The 21,670-nt window shown below is 37.7% G+C and overlaps 1 protein-coding gene across 1 annotated transcript; it reads left to right on the top strand.

Moving 5' to 3' along the window:
- Nucleotides 1–465: 465 nt before the first annotated feature.
- Nucleotides 466–11,372, top strand: lhx3 (LIM homeobox 3). Its single transcript, XM_032569061.1, has 6 exons — nucleotides 466–1,049; nucleotides 5,348–5,519; nucleotides 5,633–5,835; nucleotides 7,624–7,775; nucleotides 8,695–8,866; nucleotides 10,072–11,372. Exons 1-6 carry the CDS (start codon nucleotides 980–982, stop codon nucleotides 10,503–10,505), a joined length of 1,203 nt encoding a protein of 400 aa, XP_032424952.1. The 5' UTR covers nucleotides 466–979; the 3' UTR covers nucleotides 10,506–11,372.
- The last annotated feature ends 10,298 nt before the right edge of the window (nucleotides 11,373–21,670 follow it).

The raw sequence follows: 21,670 nt of genomic DNA on the forward strand, positions 1-21,670 counted from the left end.
ATGTGCTATTATGGCTTTCTGTAGGAGTGATCTAGAATTGGATGGTTTCTTGGGGGCCCTCTGCAAGCCCAGAGTTTTTAAGCATGGGCTGATTTCACTTACACCAGCTCTGACAATATCTAATCATTATGGATAAATATAAAAAACAAGACATGCAACAAAGCTTATCGTTTTTATAGCTCACTGGTTTGGTCATTTTGGCCAAGATAACAGCATGCTCACACAACACACTCCTAACATTGAGCCATGTAGAATTTTTTTTCAAAACAAACAAAAAAAGGGAAAATGGAGACGCATGTCCAGCCTTCACGTCGTGCGTCTTGAAAGACTGACACATGCAACAAACCAAAGATAAGAAGACAGAGAGAGCGAGAGAGAGAAAGAGCGTGAGAGAGAAGGATAGGGAGAAAAAGAGAGGGAGGGCAAGAGCAGACCGCTCTCTGTGTGAGCGAGCTTTAAAGAGTGCCGCGGGGGGTGATGGAGCAACACACACGCCCCCGCAGCCAGGTTGGAGGAACTCCCCCTTCAGCACCTTGGACAGAGGCAGCGCTGCCCGCCGGAGATTTTTACTGGACGTGGGAAATCGCAGGCTCACAGTCGGGTCAGCTGACGCCGCTCGTGGTCAGACACTTCTTGCTGCCAGCCCAGCCATCATCAGGGGTTTAGCGCCAACGAGTTACTTCATGAACATTGAAAAAATCTTGCTCTGGGTGACAAAAAGGAAAAACAGGCCATCTTTTTCTTATTGTTTCTCTTTCCTTTTCCTTTTAAACTTTTTTTTTTTTTTTTTTTTGCCCACAAGCGAAGAAACTTTACCCGAATCTAAAGAGGATACGCCGCAAAGAAAGTGTGATTTTTAGATCCCTCTCTCAGATTTTCTGAAGTTTTTTTTTTATTATTATTATCTTTTTTATTTTTTTTAATAACAGGGCGCGTCTTTTTTGAGACATTTTTTTTTTCTTTTTACACTTCTTCAAAGATGCTGCTTGAACACCCAGGGTCAAGCTGTCAAAATTCTGGAAATTTTTCCCGGTACAGTTCGGGTCAAGGTAAGTCACATTTCCTTTATATAATTGATTAGCATTAGATATAGAAACAAGGTCTATATTCGTGAAGCACACGTGTTCATTTTGGGCCTACTGAAGTCTTTAAGTGAGAATGAAATAGTCAATAATGCATCAAATCACACATGGGCCACAAACTCTAACACGCCTCTCACTTCATTATATCCAAAAAGAAACCAAACTTGCACAAATAGAGAAATTCATAAAAAATGCTAAGAGGTATTTCTTTATAGAAAATGTATGAATTTTATGAATCCATAATGAGCAATCATTGTTGGAGGATCGCACGACCAGATGCCATGCGCCACGGCTGTCATTTCACACCACAGCCAGTAGTAGCCACGGGAGCGCAGTTAGACCCACGGCGGTTAAAGGCAGCAGGCTCTGAGCCGGACAGCATAAGCGACAGACAGCGAGCAAACGCAGAAAGCCGCTCCCATCCGCACAGCAGCCAGGCCGCATGTTCAACAGGTGTCCCATTTCTGGTCTGACAGGTGGAACACCTGAGGTCTGTTGGGACGAATAAGGAAAGAGATAAATTATTTGTTGCTGCAGACGTATGGTCTTCCCATATCAAAGTTGTTTCTCAAAGTAAATGACAGAATATGGAAAGAATGGAAAATGCACTCTGATGCTGACTTTTAAAACGATTTGAACGATATCTCTTTTTAGTCGATTTGAATTCAACAAAAACAAATAAAACAACCGGATGTATTTGATCGTCTTTGCAACTTTCCCCAACTGACTGTCCATTACCCTGATGGCCATTTTATGGCTTTGTTGTCACATTACTGTTGACTCACCCCCTCCTCCTTCAACAGCATCCGATCAATATGACATAAGAAATATCTTATCACAAAGCTGAAAAGTAACTCTGGGACCTATGAACCCCACACCTTTCTCCGAAACGCCTTTCATATACTTCGGAAATGCAGGCAAATGGGGCATTGATTTTAGATTCATCAGCGGGCCCGGCCGGTTTGTGGCTCTACCCGTGATTTCCCAAGGCTCTCTTTTGTGCCAAAGATCAGTGTCAATAAAATTCATTGGGGTGCTGGCCCGATCAACATGTTATTGAACAGCCAATCTCTCCCCTAAACAAACACCTGTCTCTGAATGCTCGATTCACCTGCGTGCACAAGTAGGAGCATCATGAGTATTACTTGGATTTGTTTTGGGTTTTTTTAATAAAATATTTTAGATTATGTCAAACGTTTTAGTTTATTAATAATAATAATAATAATAATAATAATAATAATAATAATAATAATAATAGCATTTATTTTCTTATTATTATTATTTAGCATTTTTATTTTTTCGCTTATAAGTAGTTTGCTCTCACGATGTTTGGACCCAGGACACATCTTTGGACCAATAATAATGATGAATTGTTTGCAGTTTGTTCTATGCTGACATAAAACAAACCCAGTGGGTTGAATTTGCAATATTTCTTTCTAAAGTTAATTCGTTTATTATTATTATTATTATTATTATTATTATTATTATTATTATTATTAGTTTGTTTGGTTTGTTATTTGTTGTTTCTTTTTTCTTTACAGTTTAGACATAATTTCGATAATGTTTTGGTTACCTTAATCCTGCCTTTTCTATTACTTCGTAGGCATGAAACGGCACCATTTTTATCCGTGCTATATTTTTTTTTGACGTTGCACCATTACAATAAAAGACAAATTGACACTTTTTATTTACTGATTTATTTCTTCATATGATAACATAGAACAATTCATTCTTTCTGTTTTACGTCCAGGTAAAACGTATCCAGTTCTCTCTCCCACAATAAAACTGATAGATTACAAATCAAACTAACCCGATGTGAGCTTGACAATTTAAAGAAAATTGTAGATTTTTTCATCGACGTGTTTTTATTTTTGGTTAAATAAATCAAAAGAAGACGTGAAGGTAAGAAAGAAACACTTCTCCATGCTGTTTTCATCAGCAGCTTTGGTTTGACGCCTCTCTGAGCGTTGAAGCTCCACTAGCTTCTTCTCCTCTTGCCTCCTGCTCATTCCTCTTCCGGGTGAGATAGTCGGTGGTTGATGTTGATCCATCAGCCTGTCGCCCAGGAAACGGCGCAGCCAGCGTAATCCGGCACAGGCTCAAAGACAGTGAAGCATAAAAAAAAAAGCGTACTCCGCTGCGCCCTGGCGAGCTTTGGTGCGGGACACTTTGCTGGCCAAATTTTGAAACCACCTGCCGCGCGAGGTTTGCCGTGTATATATGCGTGTGGAAGTTCGAGCCAGACTTGCTTCACTGTAGGGGTAAATCATGAGGTATGGAAGGGCATGCTGAGCGTAATTGTCCCAAAGAGGCACCAAGTAAGATGCTCCTCGCTCTGCTGTCACACAGTGAGGAGTTACGGAAAGGTAAAAGCCATAGGCACGATTTCTACATCTTTTGAAGTATTCTTTATTTAACAAACCTTTCTGTGTAAAGCATGACTCAATCTGCTAAATTGTTGATATAGGCTGGTGGGAGAAGTCTTGATACGTTTGGTTTATTAAACTGGTGTGTGCATCTTTCATGTTGTACAGCTGCAGGAATTTCATTTCCTGGAGGATCAGTTTTGATGATTAGAACAGCATAAAGAGCAGAGGCCATGTGTCATTTTTGCACGTTGGGACAAAAATATTTACAGGATAAACATTTGACCTTTGATCTACGTGAATTCAGACGAGCGAATGCAGTTTGGTCACAGCTTGAATCCGGAAATGTCTTCTCCGGATTATGTTTTATTATTATTATCATTATTTTCATTTTTTGCATAACAAAAGTTTATTATATGATGCACAACTTCAGTCATGCAGAAAAGTGGCCATTTATAATTACAAGTGTTCTTCCGGCAATTCAGAACGGCTTACAATGGCAGAATCTGATCAAAAATTATATATATATATATATATATATATATATATATATATATATATATATATATATATATATATATATATATTCTAATTTTTCTAGTTCTGGTGTTGCATATAGGGGAATAAACTCCTTGCCCCCCGGTAGTGGTGTAAGCCGTGAGACCACAGGCCTGCAGCTTTCTAGTTTTACGGAGCTGCTCTAAATTATGGATGACCTGGATACACCTGTTCCTGACGCCGCTTGCTGCTGCTGATGCAAGTAGAAATGGCTCCTCAATGTTTCATGACCTGTCCTCCCGCAGAACAATAGCGGCGCGACTCCTTGCAGGGGCTGCACGAAGTGCTTGAGCTTCGTTTAATTAGTAATAAAGAGGCCGAATAACATCGTATCTGGTATTTCGGGTATCTGTGTTTTTGCTTCAGTTCATTTGGAGTGGATTCATATGTTAAAGAACAGACGGTATCAAGGTTTTAAGTGGTTGCTTATTGCAAGGTATTGACTTTTTCTTCCTGCACCTTTACAAAACTACATCCTGGAAAATGTGACTTGTTCCTAAAGGCATTGACCGTTTTGTTTAACCGTGAAAATCTCCACCTTACTGTTTTATTCGGACCCAATTCTTAATTAAACATAAGTTACAAACAATACATCCTCAAGCCCAATTAAATTTGAAATGTTTCCTGGACGATTTAGAGAGTATCACATCTGAATTTTATTTATTTGTTTGTTTAACCGTCTTTACCCCCTTTTTACATTGAAACACATGAAGAAATCACAAACGTTGAGGTAATCCGAGCAATAACTGAATTATTCTGATTTCATCTCGCGATAAAAACAACAACTGAGAAATCATTCGAAGAGTTTACAAGTTATTTTCACCAGAAAAAAAAAAAGATATGAAAAATTGTCATATCGCAGTGACGTAGTAAATAACTAAACCTGACCAATCATCGAAAAAGCTTCTCACGATCACCTGGCACAAAAAAAAAATAGTTATGACATAATGTATATTGTCTTATGCATTTCGGGTTTCATTCATTCATTCATTTATTTATTCTTTTCTATTATTTAGACTTGATGTTTATGCAGGAACTTAGGCTTACACGTGGATCATATTTATTTTATTTCATATTATTATTATTATTATTATTATTATTATTATTATTATTATTATTATTGACAAAGACCTATTTGCGCGATACAATCCCTATAATAAGCATACAATTTCATTCGTATGTTTGTATTATTTCACAAAAAAGAATAATGAATGGATTTGTCACGTTTTTACCGTGAAAGGCCGTGCCACATCATAGAAACAGGCGTCTTTTCTTTCACAGACATTCCCTGCCGTTGTCATCCAACGTCCCGTGATTCCCGCTTTGCCTTTTCTCCGACAGAAATTCCCGTGTGCGCAGGCTGCAATCAGCACATCGTGGATCGCTTCATCCTCAAAGTGCTGGATCGCCACTGGCACAGCAAGTGCCTGAAATGCAGCGACTGTGAGGCGCAGCTGGCGGACAAGTGCTTCAGCAGGGGCGACAACGTCTACTGCAAAGACGATTTCTTTAAGTGAGTTCCCTCCCTTTTTTTAGATGATCATTAAAGCTATTAATATAATTTTTTGTCATTATTAATTAATTAAATAGTTAATTAATTAATGGGAAGCCTCTCGTGTCCAAAAGGAGATTTGGCACCAAATGCGCGGCCTGTCAGCAGGGGATCCCGCCCACCCAGGTGGTGAGGAGAGCGCAGGACTTCGTCTACCACCTGCACTGTTTTGCGTGCATCGTGTGCAAGAGGCAGCTGGCCACGGGTGACGAGTACTACCTGATGGAGGACAGCAGGCTGGTCTGCAAGGCCGACTATGAGACCGCAAAGCAGAGAGGTGAGCCGACAGACTCCACAATCGGATGTGCAAACGGCGCCGTCAGAGATACTGAGCTGCACGTTTGGCAATGTTTGCACCTGGAGTTGTACGTTTGGCGCGGCGGAGAGGTCGTCTGAAACTGCGACCTACCGGCGATAGCTGCGTCATTTTCAGCAAATCAGTCATTACTAAACAGCAGAAAGTTGAGAGAAGATGAAAGGGGAAAAGGGAAGGAGCGGGGGTTAAAAGTTTGTGCTCTAAGGATTATCTTCCAATAACTTTTGTGACCCCAAATAAGGTTGTGAGGGAGTCAAAAGTACAACCTAGAAAGGCTGATCTGCGTGGGAGGGGAATTGTTCGCTCATGCCAGGCACAAAAGTGATCTCTTTTTGCAAGACTGGCCCAAGTTATGAGCAAGCTTTGCGACTGTTTGGGGACTCCTGATCGCCTGGGGCCCCTGGGAGAAGCTGTATGTCCAACAGGAAGTGCTGATGAAATACACTAAAGAAATCCCTCATATTTTGAAAAAGACATTAACAGAGTCTCAATTTCAAGCTAATTTAATTCTTTTTGTTGTTTGTGCCTCAAGTCAATTTTATATATGCATAATTTCAAACAAGCTGCACCAAAAATATATATATATATATATATATATATATATATATATATATATATATATATATATATATATATATATATTGAAACTTTCAAATAATTTGTAAATTCGAACCAACCTTTAAAATATGCTACCAAGAATATCTACAGATGTTACGCCGTAGTTTAAAGTGTTTGTGAGCCGATTGCAAACAAATACTGGCTTGGATGCCCTAGAACAAAACAAATAATACACACTGTATTACTTGTAGATCACTTATTTATAGTGATCTACAAGTAATACAGTGTGTATTATTTGTTATATATAACACTATAAATAAGATCACTTATTTATAGTGATCTACAAGTAATACAGATCACTTAAATCTGTGATCTGTAGGGGCACAAGTAATACACTTAAATCTGTATTACTTGTGCCCCTAGATCACTATAAATAAGCTATTTTTCCTGTGGTTGGTTGTGAACATATCATTGCTCTGATCAATGTTTTATTTAACATGATTTAAAATGGAGCAGGTTCTCAGAGATAACCACTGCATCCCTTTTTCATTTCACTAGCCTTCTTTAGCTCACACTTTTGTGAATCCCAACAGGCTCATTCCAGGCCTGGGCAGGCCGAGCGTGGTCAGGGTTTTATCTCTCCATCTGTTTGTCTGTAATTTACATTGCTGATTTATGTGGGGAGTTAACACAAGTTTTTGCAAAAAATACACATGTTTATTTTGCTAATGACATGGTGCAATTACTCAGGCAGCATCCATTTGGGATGATGGTTTTTGCACTTTGCTGGGCACTTTGGAACAGATGTTCAGACAAGCAGCAAGTGTGTGTGAATTTCATTACTACAGTATAGTTTATAAACAGGGAGACATATTCTATTTTGTAAAATCTCAAAGTTGTATATTACAAATTAGCTTCTTGCAGCTATGTGCTTTTATTAGCATGTTGCACACTAAGGATGCTCATGTAGAGTTTCTCACATCAACGTCAACGGCAGTTTTTCATTATGACAGCAGCACTGAAAAAACATAAATCCCACAGAGCATTTATGTATGCTTCACTTTGTGTCTGCTTATTTTTCTTCTGCTTTACTGTTGAATATGTCTCCATTAATCTCATGCTGGAGCTAAAAGTCATAAAAAGCAAAAATGACTTTTAGGGTTACCGGAAGATTGCTCGTGTTTCTTGCAGAAGCAGACTCCACCGCAAAAAGGCCCCGGACAACCATCACTGCTAAACAACTGGAGACGCTGAAGAATGCCTACAACAATTCTCCAAAACCGGCCCGCCACGTCCGGGAGCAGCTATCGTCAGAGACGGGCCTGGACATGCGGGTTGTCCAGGTACAGTACATTATTCTCTATTAAGAGCTACTCCATTAGTGTCCTGACTTCATTATCAAGGGACAATTGAGGCTGATCTGGCACAGGTTCACTGTACGAACAAGTGTGCGTATAAACTTATAAGAGGAAGTGGGGAGGGGGGGATTTATGGCCTGATGTAGTAAAATGAAGTCGGCATGAAAGTCGACGTTGTTTAAGTGCAAGTCTCGTTAACAATACTGAGAGGGTCCCCTCGCATATTGTCTGCTACTGAGGAGCCTCGCCGTCGGTTGCTTTAGGTGTTAGTCGTATATATTGTTTTATTTGCAAGGACAAAACTGGGGACAGAAGCCACTAAAATGCCCCTCATTATTCAGTAAAAGGGAAGGGGTGAAGAGAGTTCGCACAGGGTGGAATATCATTAAGAAGAATGTTGAGTTGCACGCTTTGTGCACAAGTGACCTGAATGAATTACTGCTAAGTGTGACATTAAGGATTCAAGTAAGGACAGTTAAAATTTAGACATTACAGTGAAAGCAGAGATGAGTTAGGATAAAAAATGCTGCAAAAAGTTTTAAATGATTTAAGGAGTCAAGAGGTTGGAGAAGTCTGGAAGGGAATTAATGATGTGATAAAACAGATTTAGAGGAAACTGGTCCCAGGTCAAAGGTCAATATTCTTGTCTTGGTGTTTAAGTATGAAGTGATCATTACGGTGTGAAAATCACTAGGTTGACTATTTTCTCTTTCAGATCAAGAGATTAATTTTGTAAAATGAATTAAATTAAAAATGTTTTATTTTTTTGTATTTCTTTTGATGAATCACCACTTAAAAATCAAGTGACATTTCAACTTATATTTTTACACCTTTTCCTATGTATTTTTTGGTCATTTACCATTACATTTGCCATTTCTGACATCTTGCTTCTTTCACCCTTCAGGTTTGGTTTCAGAACCGACGAGCGAAAGAAAAACGACTGAAGAAGGACGCCGGGCGGCAAAGGTGGGGCCAGTATTTCCGCAACATGAAGAGGTCACGAGGAAGTTCCAAGTCTGACAATAACAGCATTCAGGAGGAGGGCATGGACAGCGATGCAGAGGTGTCCTTCACAGGTATGTTTTGTCTCTTACAAATAAGAAGAAGGTACAGACACATGGCATGTCTCAGAGACAAAGAGACTGAAACATAGTCAATATTTACATTGAAGTTCTTTGGTATTTACACTTTAAACACTTTTAATATCCAGACATGTCTCTTTCTTTCAGCATTATGTAAAATATTTGTTATTTTACAGATTTTATTGTGTATGACGTGCTGTAACGTTGATAGATACAGCTTGTTGCTGCTTTTGCTTAGAAATCTATTAAAGATTAAAAAAAAGATCTGAAACAGAATGGAGCACCAGCTACGATGCGTCTCACACAACATCGCAGAAACGCAGATGTTGGTGGCCTAGAGCAAATGAAACAGTTATAAAAGGCAGTAGTAAGAATAAACATTGCAGTATAATGGAGTATCTTTTCTTTCTTTGTTTCAAATATCATCATGAAGTCAAAGTCACCAAAGAAAATTGCATTCAACACTGTGTTTTTGTAAAAAAAAAAAAAAAAGATTTTAATTACACAAAGACAGAGATTAAAAGGAGAAGAAAATAACACCTCCTCTAATTACTTTAACTAGCAAACATGACCTTTTTAAAAAAAATTAGACAAAATGAAGGGGATATATGCAAAATCTGCTCTTTGTATCATAATCCATAATGTAATGACTGACAAAACAGTGACTTTGTTTGCCGTGTCTCCCTTAACATATCCAGTTTTTCATCCAGTGTTCAGATATATTTTGCAGCTCTTATTGGCAGATAAGTTATGACACCCAAACATAGGGAATCATCAATGACTCTGCTTTAGCCAGATAGAAACATGTAACAAAAGCTGCTACAGTAACCAAGCAATTTGTCACTTCTGCTACGAATCCACAATAAAAATGTTAGAAATGTCCACCCCCACCACAGGAATGCAGTCCAATATTTTTTTCTAAAATAAATTAAATTTAGCACAAAAGTTTACATATGGGAATGCCTGATGTTTGCAAACCTTGAAAGTATATTCATTGTCTTCAAACTAATTTTTACAGATTTACAGTAGTTTACCTTGTGATTGAAGCCATTAATCAGATTGACTAATGAACATATGTTTGCCTACACTTCAGTGCATAGGAGAAATAAACAAGAATCTGATGGGATTCACTACTGAAAATTACTTAAAATAAGGTCAAATAAACTGCTTCTACTTTTTTTTCCTTTCTTGATGCACAGATGAACCGCCCATGTCAGAGCTTGGCCACACCAACAGCATTTACAGCAGCCTGAGCGAGTCCTCTCCAGCTGTAGGAGGACGCCAAACTGGCAACAACCACAGCTCCTTCCCACTGGACCACAGCACTCTTCCCTCCCAGGACCAGTTCCACGACATCCGCTCCAGCAGCCCCTACGGCCTCCCCCAGTCACCAGGGTCCCTTCATGCCCTGCCGAGACACCAGCCTCTCATCACCAGCCTCGTTTACCCCGATTCAGGCCTTTCCATCATGACTCAGAGCGGCGGACCTGGCATCAACCCCTCTGTGAGAGTCTCCATGGGGGCAGCCAACGGCCCCAGCTCAGACCTCTCCACTGGCAGCAGCGGTGGGTACCCGGATTTTCCTGCAAGTCCTGCGTCTTGGTTAGACGAAGTGGATCACGGGCAGTTTTAATTTTGACAGCGAGAAACTTGACTCTGTTGTCTTCTGCTGGCATTCCTTTTGTGTTCTGTTGGACTGAAGAAATGTGGGACTCACGCAAAGGGGCGATGTCTGTGTAAAGTAGCAGAACACTGGTCATATCTCACAGCTGCCAGATTAATTTAATATATAAGAGAAAATAAAAACAAAAAAACTCTCCATTTAAAACATTATAACATAATTTTTTGCAAATCACCAATTTGTCACTAAATCTATTCTTTGTAAATGCCACTCTGGAGTCTTTTAAAGCAAACAAGCTAGTGGAAGAGGAACTAATAAGGTTAGATGTTAGACGTATATTTTTTATTTATTTATTTTTTTAATTTTACTTTTTGCTCAAATCCCATCATGCTTCTCTCATGTAACTTGATCACTTTTAGCGTGAAAAATCCAGTTCAATGCGTAGCATCTTTAAATGTCTGTTTGTTGCCAAATGTCTATACTTAAGTATATACAAAAGTATACTTAAATATACACTTAACATTTATGATCTATAAATGTGGAGACTTTATTTTTATACAAATCTGACTCTTGGACATAAAAGAAGGAGCTGGGCATGAGGACTTTGTACATTCTTGAAAAATGTAGATATCATGTTAAAATGGTACCGAGGGGTCCGATCATTTCTATGCATTTGTGTGTTCTCAAATGTGTCTCGTTTGCTTTGTTGTACCGGAAACCATCTCAAAGATGAACTGTAGAGATTGGAATTGGGGATCGGGATTGGATGTATATGTTTGTTTATGTGGAAAATGTTTTATGTATTATTTATTCCCTACTGTAATTATGATGATTCATATATAAATAGCAGGACTTTAATAAATTTCACACCTTACAGAACATGGAGCTTAGGTCTGTTTTGTCGGTCTGTGAAACTGCACATCTTACAAGTAGAGGATATCCAGTTTATCTTAAAGTATCTGCAGTTCCCTGCCATTCTGATAGTGAAACGAGAGAAAGCCTGCAGTTGTGCCTATGTCTGCAAATTGAGTATCTGGCTGCCTACCAGTACTGTATCAGGGGTTCAACAGCTCTTTAGTGGAGAAATTTGATGCAGTCAACTCATCAATTCAGAGATTACTGAGCCCTGTTTCCCCAAATGCCCCGATGGGAAAGGAATCTCCAATCCATTATCCAAGAAGGGATCGAGTGCCCCTCGTGAATTTCCTCATTTGTTTAGTTATTCAAAGTCGAGTTCAATTAAATAGATTAAACAGTAAATGTCTGCGTCACTGTGTTTACGTGAGTGGCCCGTGCCAGTACGAGTGTGTGCGCTTGCATGTTTATGCATTTCCTTTTAGTATAGTCAGCGTTCAGGCTCTGTGAATGTTTTTGTGTTTTCATGAATGCTTTCTTACATAATCTTTAGGTAATGAGTTTTACAGGCTGTTAGATTTATCCGCATTGGCGAGACATTCGAACGTGCTTTACAATCAGGAAAAATAATTGTTTTTATTCATCAAATATATTTTATAAAAGTTTTTTTTTTCAAAGGTGACAGGTTCTTACTTAAAACTAAAATTAAAAATAGCTTTGAAAAAAATGTAACAGAAATAAATGCATTAAACGCATTCAGTCATAATTAACATAATACAGAAAAACATTTTAAAACAAAAACTATTGAAACTCAGCATTATTGTCTCTTTTTGTTAATTGTTGTAGCATTTTGTAAGTAATCAAAGCTTTGCACATCTAGACCATTTATGCCTCTTTTGTTTGAATAAACGTATTTTTCACATGCCATTTTAACAATGTCAGATTTTAGTCTTTTCCAAATATTAAGTGGCCACAGGTCGTTGCTCAAAGCTTGAAAATAATTTTTTTTTAAACACCTTGGATTCACAATTTGTTCTTCATCACAGTGCAGCATATTTTGTATTAAAATGAATTCCTCTCGACATTGTTAGTGTCTCCAGTATCTCATACAACACAATTTATCACAGTCATAGTATACCTTTCTTTATGGACTTTATTTCATCAGCTGTTGTTTAGGTGTCTAGCAAAGAAAGCACACTTTTTAATATTTTCTGGATATCCAGTTCACATGTTCACAAAAAGATTTTACATCGTTATTTTAAGATTGTTTAGGCCATGTTATGTTAAGATCTATGTAAAGTTATGTTATGTGGTAGGGGTAGAGAATATTATAGTAGTTTAAGTGAGAACCATTTTATCGATAGTTTTATTTCAGACAGTTGCTCTAACTAGAAGAGCTTTAAAGATTGTATGTAATCAGTTTATTCTTTATTTGTTAGTCAGCGTTTGTCTTGTCCCTTTGTTGCGAGGCATATTTATTTGCGCATCGACAGTATTTTATGTTAAAACAAAAATCTTTTTCATGATGGTTTACTCTGGGTTAAACTAAAAGGAAATATTTTAAAACATGACAAACACTGAGGAGCAATATTACATATTTTCACGTAGGTAAGTGGTAATTTCGAAACAGTAGTATAAAAACCTTTTTTTTTAAAGTTGTACATGGACATTTTAGCATACGTAATAAAAAGTGTATTACTCCACTTCCATGAAAATTGCATATTTATAATAGCAAGATCCGCCAGTCCTTATTATGCTTTGTTTTTGAGTGCAACCTCAAACTTCCCCCTCAGGCTTCCACAATAAGAAAAGGATATTCAATTGACTCCTTCCAGCTAATGAGGGGATCATTGTTGCCTTGCCAAAAGCAGCAGGCGTGTAAACTGAGCCAGAAAAACTTTGGTAAAAACTGTAAAGAGGTGAGACTAAGGGGTCATTAATCCACTCTAACACCCACTTTGGTCAGTGTGGAGGCAGTTTTTAATTGAGATTAGAAAAGAGAATTTGGTACAGAGAGGAAGCTTTGTTTTTTTCAAACTCTATGAGCTCTTGACTGTTAAAAAAACATGTGGTGAAAGTTAGAAATTTGGTCAAATAAGAATCCCTGAAGCACATTTTGGGAGTGATTTTGATTTATGAACAAAGTAATCTCAACAAAAACAGGCAAGGATTACCACGTCGCACTCTTTTGGATTGGGTTTAAAATCCACCATTTTCTGAGAAAAAAATTAGATTAGGTTAGGTATGCAATTTGCCAGATGAGCTGAACAAGGTTGGTTAACTAATACAATCTTACCTATTGAGTAAGTGGTGGGAAGCTGGCGTGAGAAAAATGTGAGAAATAAAGGAGAAGGTAATGTAGGTAATTCAATACAATCTCGTTTGAAAGGAATGAATCACAGAACAATCCGGTTACAAAGAACTTTGGGAAGTGAATTCAAATGAGTACTAATTAGCTCAAAAATCTAACTTTAAAGGAATTATGAAGAAAACATAATTGTAAAACAAAATCTGTAAATGAATAATACCAGTTGAATTAATGATGGTATTTTTTTTAGACATGAAGAAGTGTTGGTGAAGTTTTAAAAACTTGAAACGCCATATCATGATGTATTTGATTTTAAGACGTTAAAAATCTTACAAAAATACAAAAACATGCACTTATTATATTTGACCAATGTCCACCATAGACTCCAAAAATGAAGCACTGTGCACTTTTGGTAGGATTACGCAAGAATCAATAAACATTCGTAAGAGTTGCCTGCAGAGACAACTTATCCGTCCATTTAAGCTACAGATTCAGCAGCTAAACAATAACAGCTAACTTTGTCAACCTAATTTTTGGTTAAATATTTGCTCATCATTGAGTGTTTGTCCTCAGTATTTAAATTCAACATATTCTTTGACAAAAAATTTGGTTAAAACAAGTTTTTCAAAAGAAGAGTAAGAACATCTTAGGAACTGAAAAATATTCAAATTACTGTGAACATTTCTAAGAATATTTTTAATATATTACACATGTAAATCATAATTTTACTGGATGCTAAGGCAGTTGACGTTGCCTTGTGCTCAGCAACGTCGAGTAAACTGTTGCTTTTAACTGTCCTTTCGGTAAAGGACTCTAAAACTGGCAGGACGCCTGCTGTCTCTCATATAGAGGGCTCACACACAAACACACGCCCGCCACCACACGCCTACACACTCCCCAGCGTCATGTCAGCTGGTGCTGAGTAAATCAGCTCTGACAATAACACCTCCCATGGGTCCTACACATCACAGCTACAATTCAGACCTAATGGAGCAGCAAAGGAGGCTGGGAGGGGACTGCTTAGCTTGTGTGTTTTTGGGCATTCCAGTCTGTGCAAATGTATGAATGGAAGAGGGAGTGAACTTATTTTCATTTTGGAATCCCTGAAGGACGGGACCGATGAGAGGAGGAAGAGGACTGTGGCGCAGAATTCAGTCAGTTAAAGGAATTTGTTAAACTGAATGACATCCTAATGAAGACTTGCTCTGTCCAACCAATGAATTGTACAAGGGAATGTTAAGAAAAAAAAAAGCCACGGTTGTTTAATTTTAGCATCTTTAAGAAAGTGAATTTTGTACACTTAAAGAGAAAAGCACCAACTCTCCATATACACATTCTCATATGTATGTGATAAGAAAGTTTGAAAAACACGGTTCTTGTGCAAAAACAGAGTGTAAGCACAGCACTGACCACCAACACAGGAGTTTTGTTTATGTTGCAGATTAATGGCATCTGCAGCTGCATTAGAGCAATGTAACTAATCAACATGGTCATTAGCGCGTGTTTTCACTGACAACTTTAATCAAATCCATCACAGCCCCACCTTCTTATTGCTTCCCACAAGCTGCATAATTATTTCTTCATTTCGTCCTCAGACAGGAATGCAATATTCAGTAATATGTCTGCAATGGCTGACTGAAATTCATTCGGGAACTTTCATATTAGAAATGTATTGGCTAATGGATCACACAGCTCTTCTTCATATTGCCCTGCATTGTGTTCATCTTTTTTTTTTAATGAAAGCATTGACTATGGTCATTAACCATGAAGCATCAAAACACTGATTTTCATATTGCATGTCTGTTAAAGAAACAGCAGCTTTATTTGAGCGATAACTCTTAATTTTGACCTATCACTTTGCTTATCTTGTGAAATTTGCAGTATGATAAAATTATATTTTCACTCAATTTTAATACAAAAAGTATTTTACAGCTAATGATAATATTTTGTTGACTTTGACATTTTTTGAAGTGATCATCTGTGAAAAACAAAAAATAAATAAAAAATCTGGAAAATACATTCCATTTATTAACTTTACGCAGATTTAATTTGTTTTCAGATGACCAAATGTGAGTTTTCAACTCCACACTATTTGGTTTTATGCGTAATACATTTTTACATCCACATTGAGGTTAAGGCATTAAGTAAGTTTCCTAAAAAGGACACTAAAAGAAAGCATAAGGAGATTTTTTCATATTTTTCAGTAATCATAATTTGGCTAAATCAAATTAGAATTAGAATGAATTAAAATCAACCTGGTATCAAACAAGATAACCTGTGGGGAGTCAGTGTTGCTGTTGTAAAAATTGGGTGTCATATCTAAAATAAACACATGCGCAGACAAAATAAACTCCCTACGTCTAACCTAACTGATCTAAATTGTGAAAAGTTAATTAAGGAGTTGTCATTATATGATCTGTATGATTGGTCAACTTTCCCAGCACAAAGGAAAAGGCTTGGATGACACATTGCGAGTGACTTATAGAAAAATATGTGACATTTAGACTCATGCACTTCTATGACAAGTCATGCTGGTGGCTCGGAGAGCCTAACCAGCTGCTTAGGTTGCTTATGTTTTGGTCTGGCTCTCTGCTGTGATAACGACTCTTCTTAGTTTCTGCTGCTACTGTCAAAGTCTGAAAGGTTAGCAGTGATTACATAAGAAGTTGTTTTTTAATTTCAATATTTCATTTTTAAAAAATTATATTTCTACTAGCTTTTACATACTTACCACCTTTACCGCTGGGATTCGTAGCAACACATGTTTATATTTGCCTCACCCAGGGATAATCACCCTCCTTCTCATTAGCAGGTTTGGCCAAGCAAAGGGTCGTCTTGGGGCTTTTTGGTATCTATGAGGTGTTAACAGCTCCCTGGGGAAGGCTGTCTGGCTCTCTCATAACCCTCGACCTCCCCGCCCACGAACGCAACGCACTCACCAAACCACTCAGACTCACAGATGGTCTCTGCACCAGCAGCCAGCCACCACACTTTTCAATTACTGCTGCAGCCATTGCTCAACTGTCACCTCTCAGCGACGTGGCAAATAGAGGAAGAGGAGAGGGATGTTGGAGGAAAAAAACATTCCTGGATGCACAAGAGCAGCAACGCAGCCTCCATGTACGCTGTCATCAAAGAGGGCCCACCTGCTGCAGACTCCTGTGATCTTTAGCTGGAGGAGGTGATAAATCACTTAGTATAATTGTTCTTATTAAAGGCAGGTTTTCAAGTGTCAGACTGAAGAGAGGCTTTTGTTGGAGAAAAGGGGAAAAGAAATGAATGTTTCCATTAAAAAAAATATTTGTAAAAATATTCAGTTTAGAAAATGCCACTAACTTAACTTTGTTCATTTCTGCTCCTGTATTTCAACATTTTGCTCCTTCCTTTGAGCAAAAACCCCACAGAACTCGTTTTATTCTTTATTTATTTTATGTACAGTTTTTTTTTTACAGCAGAAAAATAATAACCAAAAAACAAAATGCAGGGTGAAAAGAATTTTGCAAAAAATAAATTGATTTACAATTCCTAGTCCATAACAATTTAATGTGTTTTAAATTAAAATAAGTAGGAAAAACATTGCTAATTTGCAACATGATTATTGCATGATTATTTAGGGAGATAAATAATTTAGGGAGATAATATGTATGTAAATGCATTTTCATTCCATTTATGCCAAAGTTAAACTGAAAAACTCATTTATTTTTTGATAAGACTTCAAAATTCTATCTTATGTTAAAAAAATATGAATGTTTAGAAGAAGTGAATCAGGTCAGTATTTTGAGATAGCCTCTTTTACATCTAATCTTTATTTCATCTCAATTTCATTATTCATATTTTATGAACAATGAAATTATTTTAATTTAGAGCTGTCATTTGGAACATGTTTTCTAATAGGTAATCATTTTGGGAAAACAAATGAAGATTGAGGAGAATCCGACAAATTCAGCTGCATAAAATTAAATTTTTATCATCTTTGTGCCCATTCTGTGTGGGGAATGTAAATATAAGTACTTAGTTTTTAATTTGATCTTGCTTTCACTGTCCTATTTGTCGAACATCTCCAGCCTGCCAAAAGGCCTAACCAACATCACCAAGGTCGGCATCATCATTCAGCAGCACTCAATCTGGGTTGGAACGTCTGTTCAAGCCGCTCTCCCTCTTTCCCTCTCTCTTTCTCTCCTGCAACACTTGTCTGTTGTTTTCTTTCCCCATTTATTTATTTATTTATTTATTTATTTTCAAAATTGATGTCACAGGATTTCTGGAGAGACGAGTGGTGCTGTGTGTGTTGGGATGGGAGGGGGTGACTGCGGATGGAGAGGACAAGGGGGTGGAGAGGGCATACACTTAATCCCTGGGTCAAGATGTATTTATTGAAGATTAATAACGGAGCAGCAATCTCATCATGCTCTCGATGATTTTATAATTTGGTTTCTGAGGGTGGGGAGGGCGAGGAGAGAGATCAGGGACAAAGACAAGAGGGAGACGCAGAACTATTGTTAATACAGGAGCACAGAGCAGGGTGGTGAGTTTTGGAGAGAAGTACAAATTAAAATAAAAAATCAAGCAAATATTTACATATTTTTTGCCTGCTGGAGAGTCTTTACTTGAGCCTATCAGTTTGAGATGCTGTGATCAAGCCCAGCAGTGATTGTCATTTTGGATTTCTTCTTTTCGATCATTTCGCTGCAAAAGTGAAACATTTTGCAAACCGTCCACTTTCCTGAAAAACACACCACAGCTCAACACGATAGTCATGTTGGTATTCGGTGAATGCTCGGCATTTCCACGTCTTGCATATGTAGAGTGGAAGCATTAACCTCATTCAGCTAATGGATCCTTTCGGCTCTCAGGGCCGAGGCAGATGAAGATGCTGAGGAAGAGACACCTTTTGTCACCCAGCAACAGGGTGTGAAAAAGGATAAAAAGAGATACATTCAAAGCGAGGTTAAAGGCGCAGAGTTCAAGGTGTAGTCTTCCAACCAAATTTATTGATACCCCTAATAATGATGAGTGGATTGAATAGACTGTTTGTCCCTGACCTTTGTCATCAGACACACCTTATGCTACTATATCAAAACAGGCAGGCAGACAGATGTCTGAGCAGCGTGACATCCTGCGCAGGATGCCTCACGATGGTAGGAAAAGAAAGATGGAGGCGAGGAGGGAGGAGAGCACGTGGAGAAGACATGTTACGGGATGAAGGAGTTGCTGGTCTGCAATTTTCATGGGAGGAAGAGGATGATGAAGGATATGAGAAAGGCAGAAAGGACATGCAAATCCACTGGTTGCATTGGAATCCTGGTTTAGTCCAAATTTACTATGTAAGTACTGTACTTGGATTTTGACATTTTGCACAAAAAGAAATTAATTAATTAATTCTTGCAAAATTTTAATTTGTTGCATTTCATTTTGGATTTCATTTGCTAGGCAGGCCAGCAGAAAAAATAGGTTTTTAGTATTTTTCCACAAAGATCAATCTGAAAAGTGTGGTGTTCATTTGTATTCGGTAAGACTTTCCACAGATTCCCAATTCGATTCTGGTCTGGACTTTTACTACACAGCCCAAACACATGAATATGCTTCGATCTATTGTAGCTTTGTGTTTAGGGTTGCAATTCTCAAAGATGGATCTCTGCTCTGCTCTCAGTCTTCAACAGCCTCTAACAGTTCTTTTTGGGGTTTTTTCATAATTGCCCTGCATTTAATCCAGTTATCTTCCCATTAACTCTGATCAGCTCCCCTGTTCCAGCTAGGAAAAAAAGATTATACCCACACCACGTTGCTGCTGTCACATATAGCATTTTGCAGATAGCAAATAACTTTAGCCTGGCCTCTCATAATCATCTTTATCTTCATGGCTGCCATGCCCCTTGCTTGGTTTGTGGCAAACAGCAAAAAAAACTACCTCATCATTTTCTTTTAACATGAGCTTTCCTCTTGCCATTCTACTTCAAATGACATTTTTGTGGATTAAAGTTCATGATTATTCTATCCACAGATACGTCAACCTGAGAGGTGGATCAATGCAGCTCCTCTGAAGTTACCATGCAGCTCTTTGCTATTTCTGATTAAAGCTCTCTTCACTTTAAGTTTTTGAGCAACTTAATCTCTGATCTATCTGAATTGTTCCGAAGTTTCATAGTGTGTACTCACCAATGTTCTCCAACAAATGTCCTATTAAAAGCTGTATTCACATTGGCTGTAGAACGCACACAAATGGATATTAGTTACTTATTAGATGACTTCTGATTATAATTGGTTGCAATGGATTTCATACAAATTTACATCATTCTTTCTAGATTTTAACTTTAAAATAACAATGGTGGTGGCAATGAGGGAAAAAATGTGGGACATTTTAAGTGAATACAAGGCCTATACTTCAGCCCTGATTCTTACGTCAAAGTTCTTCCCTTTGATCAGCACCTCAAACAAATCTGGTCCCAAAAAGATGAAGGTCTTAAAATCTCTTCTTTAGCTGTGGCACATCCCTCTCGAGATGAAACCCATCCCTCAAATTTCTAACCATTAGCTATCAACCCCCCATCTCTGGCTGCATTAAATGTATTTAGATCTAACAAAGTGCTCCCTCCTGACTCCCACACTTCTTTAAATGGCTTGAGAAGGGAAAGAAGAGGAAGAAGAATGATGAGAAGGGGGTGGAAAGCAGGGAAGGGAAAAATGGTGGCTTGGGAATTTACGGTGACAAAACGACGGGGTCAAGCAGAATGTGTGATGAAGGTATTGATCAGTGAAGCATGCAACCGACTTGTGGCCCGAACCCTGACCCTTAAATAGCAAATGAATCTCAATCCAATGGACTAAAGTGTCTGATACACACTAGAACAGCAGAGATGCATGAAGGCACACAAATACAGTAGATTTCAGATAAAATACACTGATGTCTGTGCTTGTGCCCTGCCAAAATTTTAAAAAGTTCAAGGAGCATGGAAACATTTGCAAGGCACTGTATAATTGGTTGAATGATCATTTTTGCAATATTACAAAAAAGTTTGCAAGACATTTTGCTTGTGTATGATCCGTGTTGTTTACATGATTGACAAGGTGTGAAATGAAAACCTGAAGAAAAAAAAATAGCCGTTTCATATCCTGCATATTGTGCAAACCACATATTTCCACCACTAAATTATTTTTTAAAAAACACATCACAAAAATCTCAAACTAAAGAGACACCGGCTCAAGCTTTTCTGTTCAGCATAAAAAGGAAAAAAGTGAACCTAATTATTAATCTGTTCCTCTCATATGAATGGCACTGCATGTGTAAAGAGGATGTGTACATGCCGATGTACATTAAGAGGAATGGACTTGTAATACACATTATGCATTGTAGCTTTAATAACATAATTCTGCACTAAATCATCCTGACAACAATTTAGAAAAGGTACAGAGGTTTAAAATTTTTGATGATCAACATTAATTTGGGTCAGTCTGCTGCAGAAACCTAGCAGGCATGCATTTTTATTGTTATTCTCTGTTTAAGTTGTTGTTGTCTGCATGAAGTTAGTGGTATATTTCTGCTCACACACAATAAACATGTCATATTTAAACAATTTTAAAAAAAGATTGACATAAAAACATGCATAATTCAAATGAATATGAATGTAAACAACCTTAATTGAAACAAAATTACAAATTGAAACATAATGAAATGTTCCAACATATGTGCCTTACCAGCATTTAGCTGTTTTAAAATCTTTGAATGTCAACATGATGTAAAAATAGTGCACAACTGTAATTTATTAACATACTTCTCATTAGGTTTATTGAGGTAGTGGTCATATAAAACCTTTTATTTTACTCATAATATTAGAAATCATTTAACCTGTGATTAAATGATTCACAGGTATTCAATGATCATCCTAAAAATAAAACCAACAAGCAAGTATCAAAGAAAAATGTTTAGATTATTTTTAATGTCAATGAAAGCACTCTTATAATTTAATGTCTCTTTCCATTTAGCATTTCCTGCAACCGTGCAGTCAGCCCCACGCAG

Source organism: Xiphophorus hellerii, chromosome 8 (genome assembly GCF_003331165.1).
Source record: "Xiphophorus hellerii strain 12219 chromosome 8, Xiphophorus_hellerii-4.1, whole genome shotgun sequence".
Lineage (NCBI taxonomy): Eukaryota > Metazoa > Chordata > Actinopteri > Cyprinodontiformes > Poeciliidae > Xiphophorus > Xiphophorus hellerii.

Coding starts and splice junctions, on each gene's coding strand:
- lhx3 (XM_032569061.1), top strand. CDS start 980: ATGCTGCTTGAACACCCAGGGTCAAGCTGTCAAAATTCTGGAAATTTT. Junction 5,520..5,632: donor TGCAAAGACGATTTCTTTAA/GTGAGTTCCCTC, acceptor CGTGTCCAAAAG/GAGATTTGGCACCAAATGCG. Junction 7,776..8,694: donor TGGACATGCGGGTTGTCCAG/GTACAGTACATT, acceptor TTCACCCTTCAG/GTTTGGTTTCAGAACCGACG.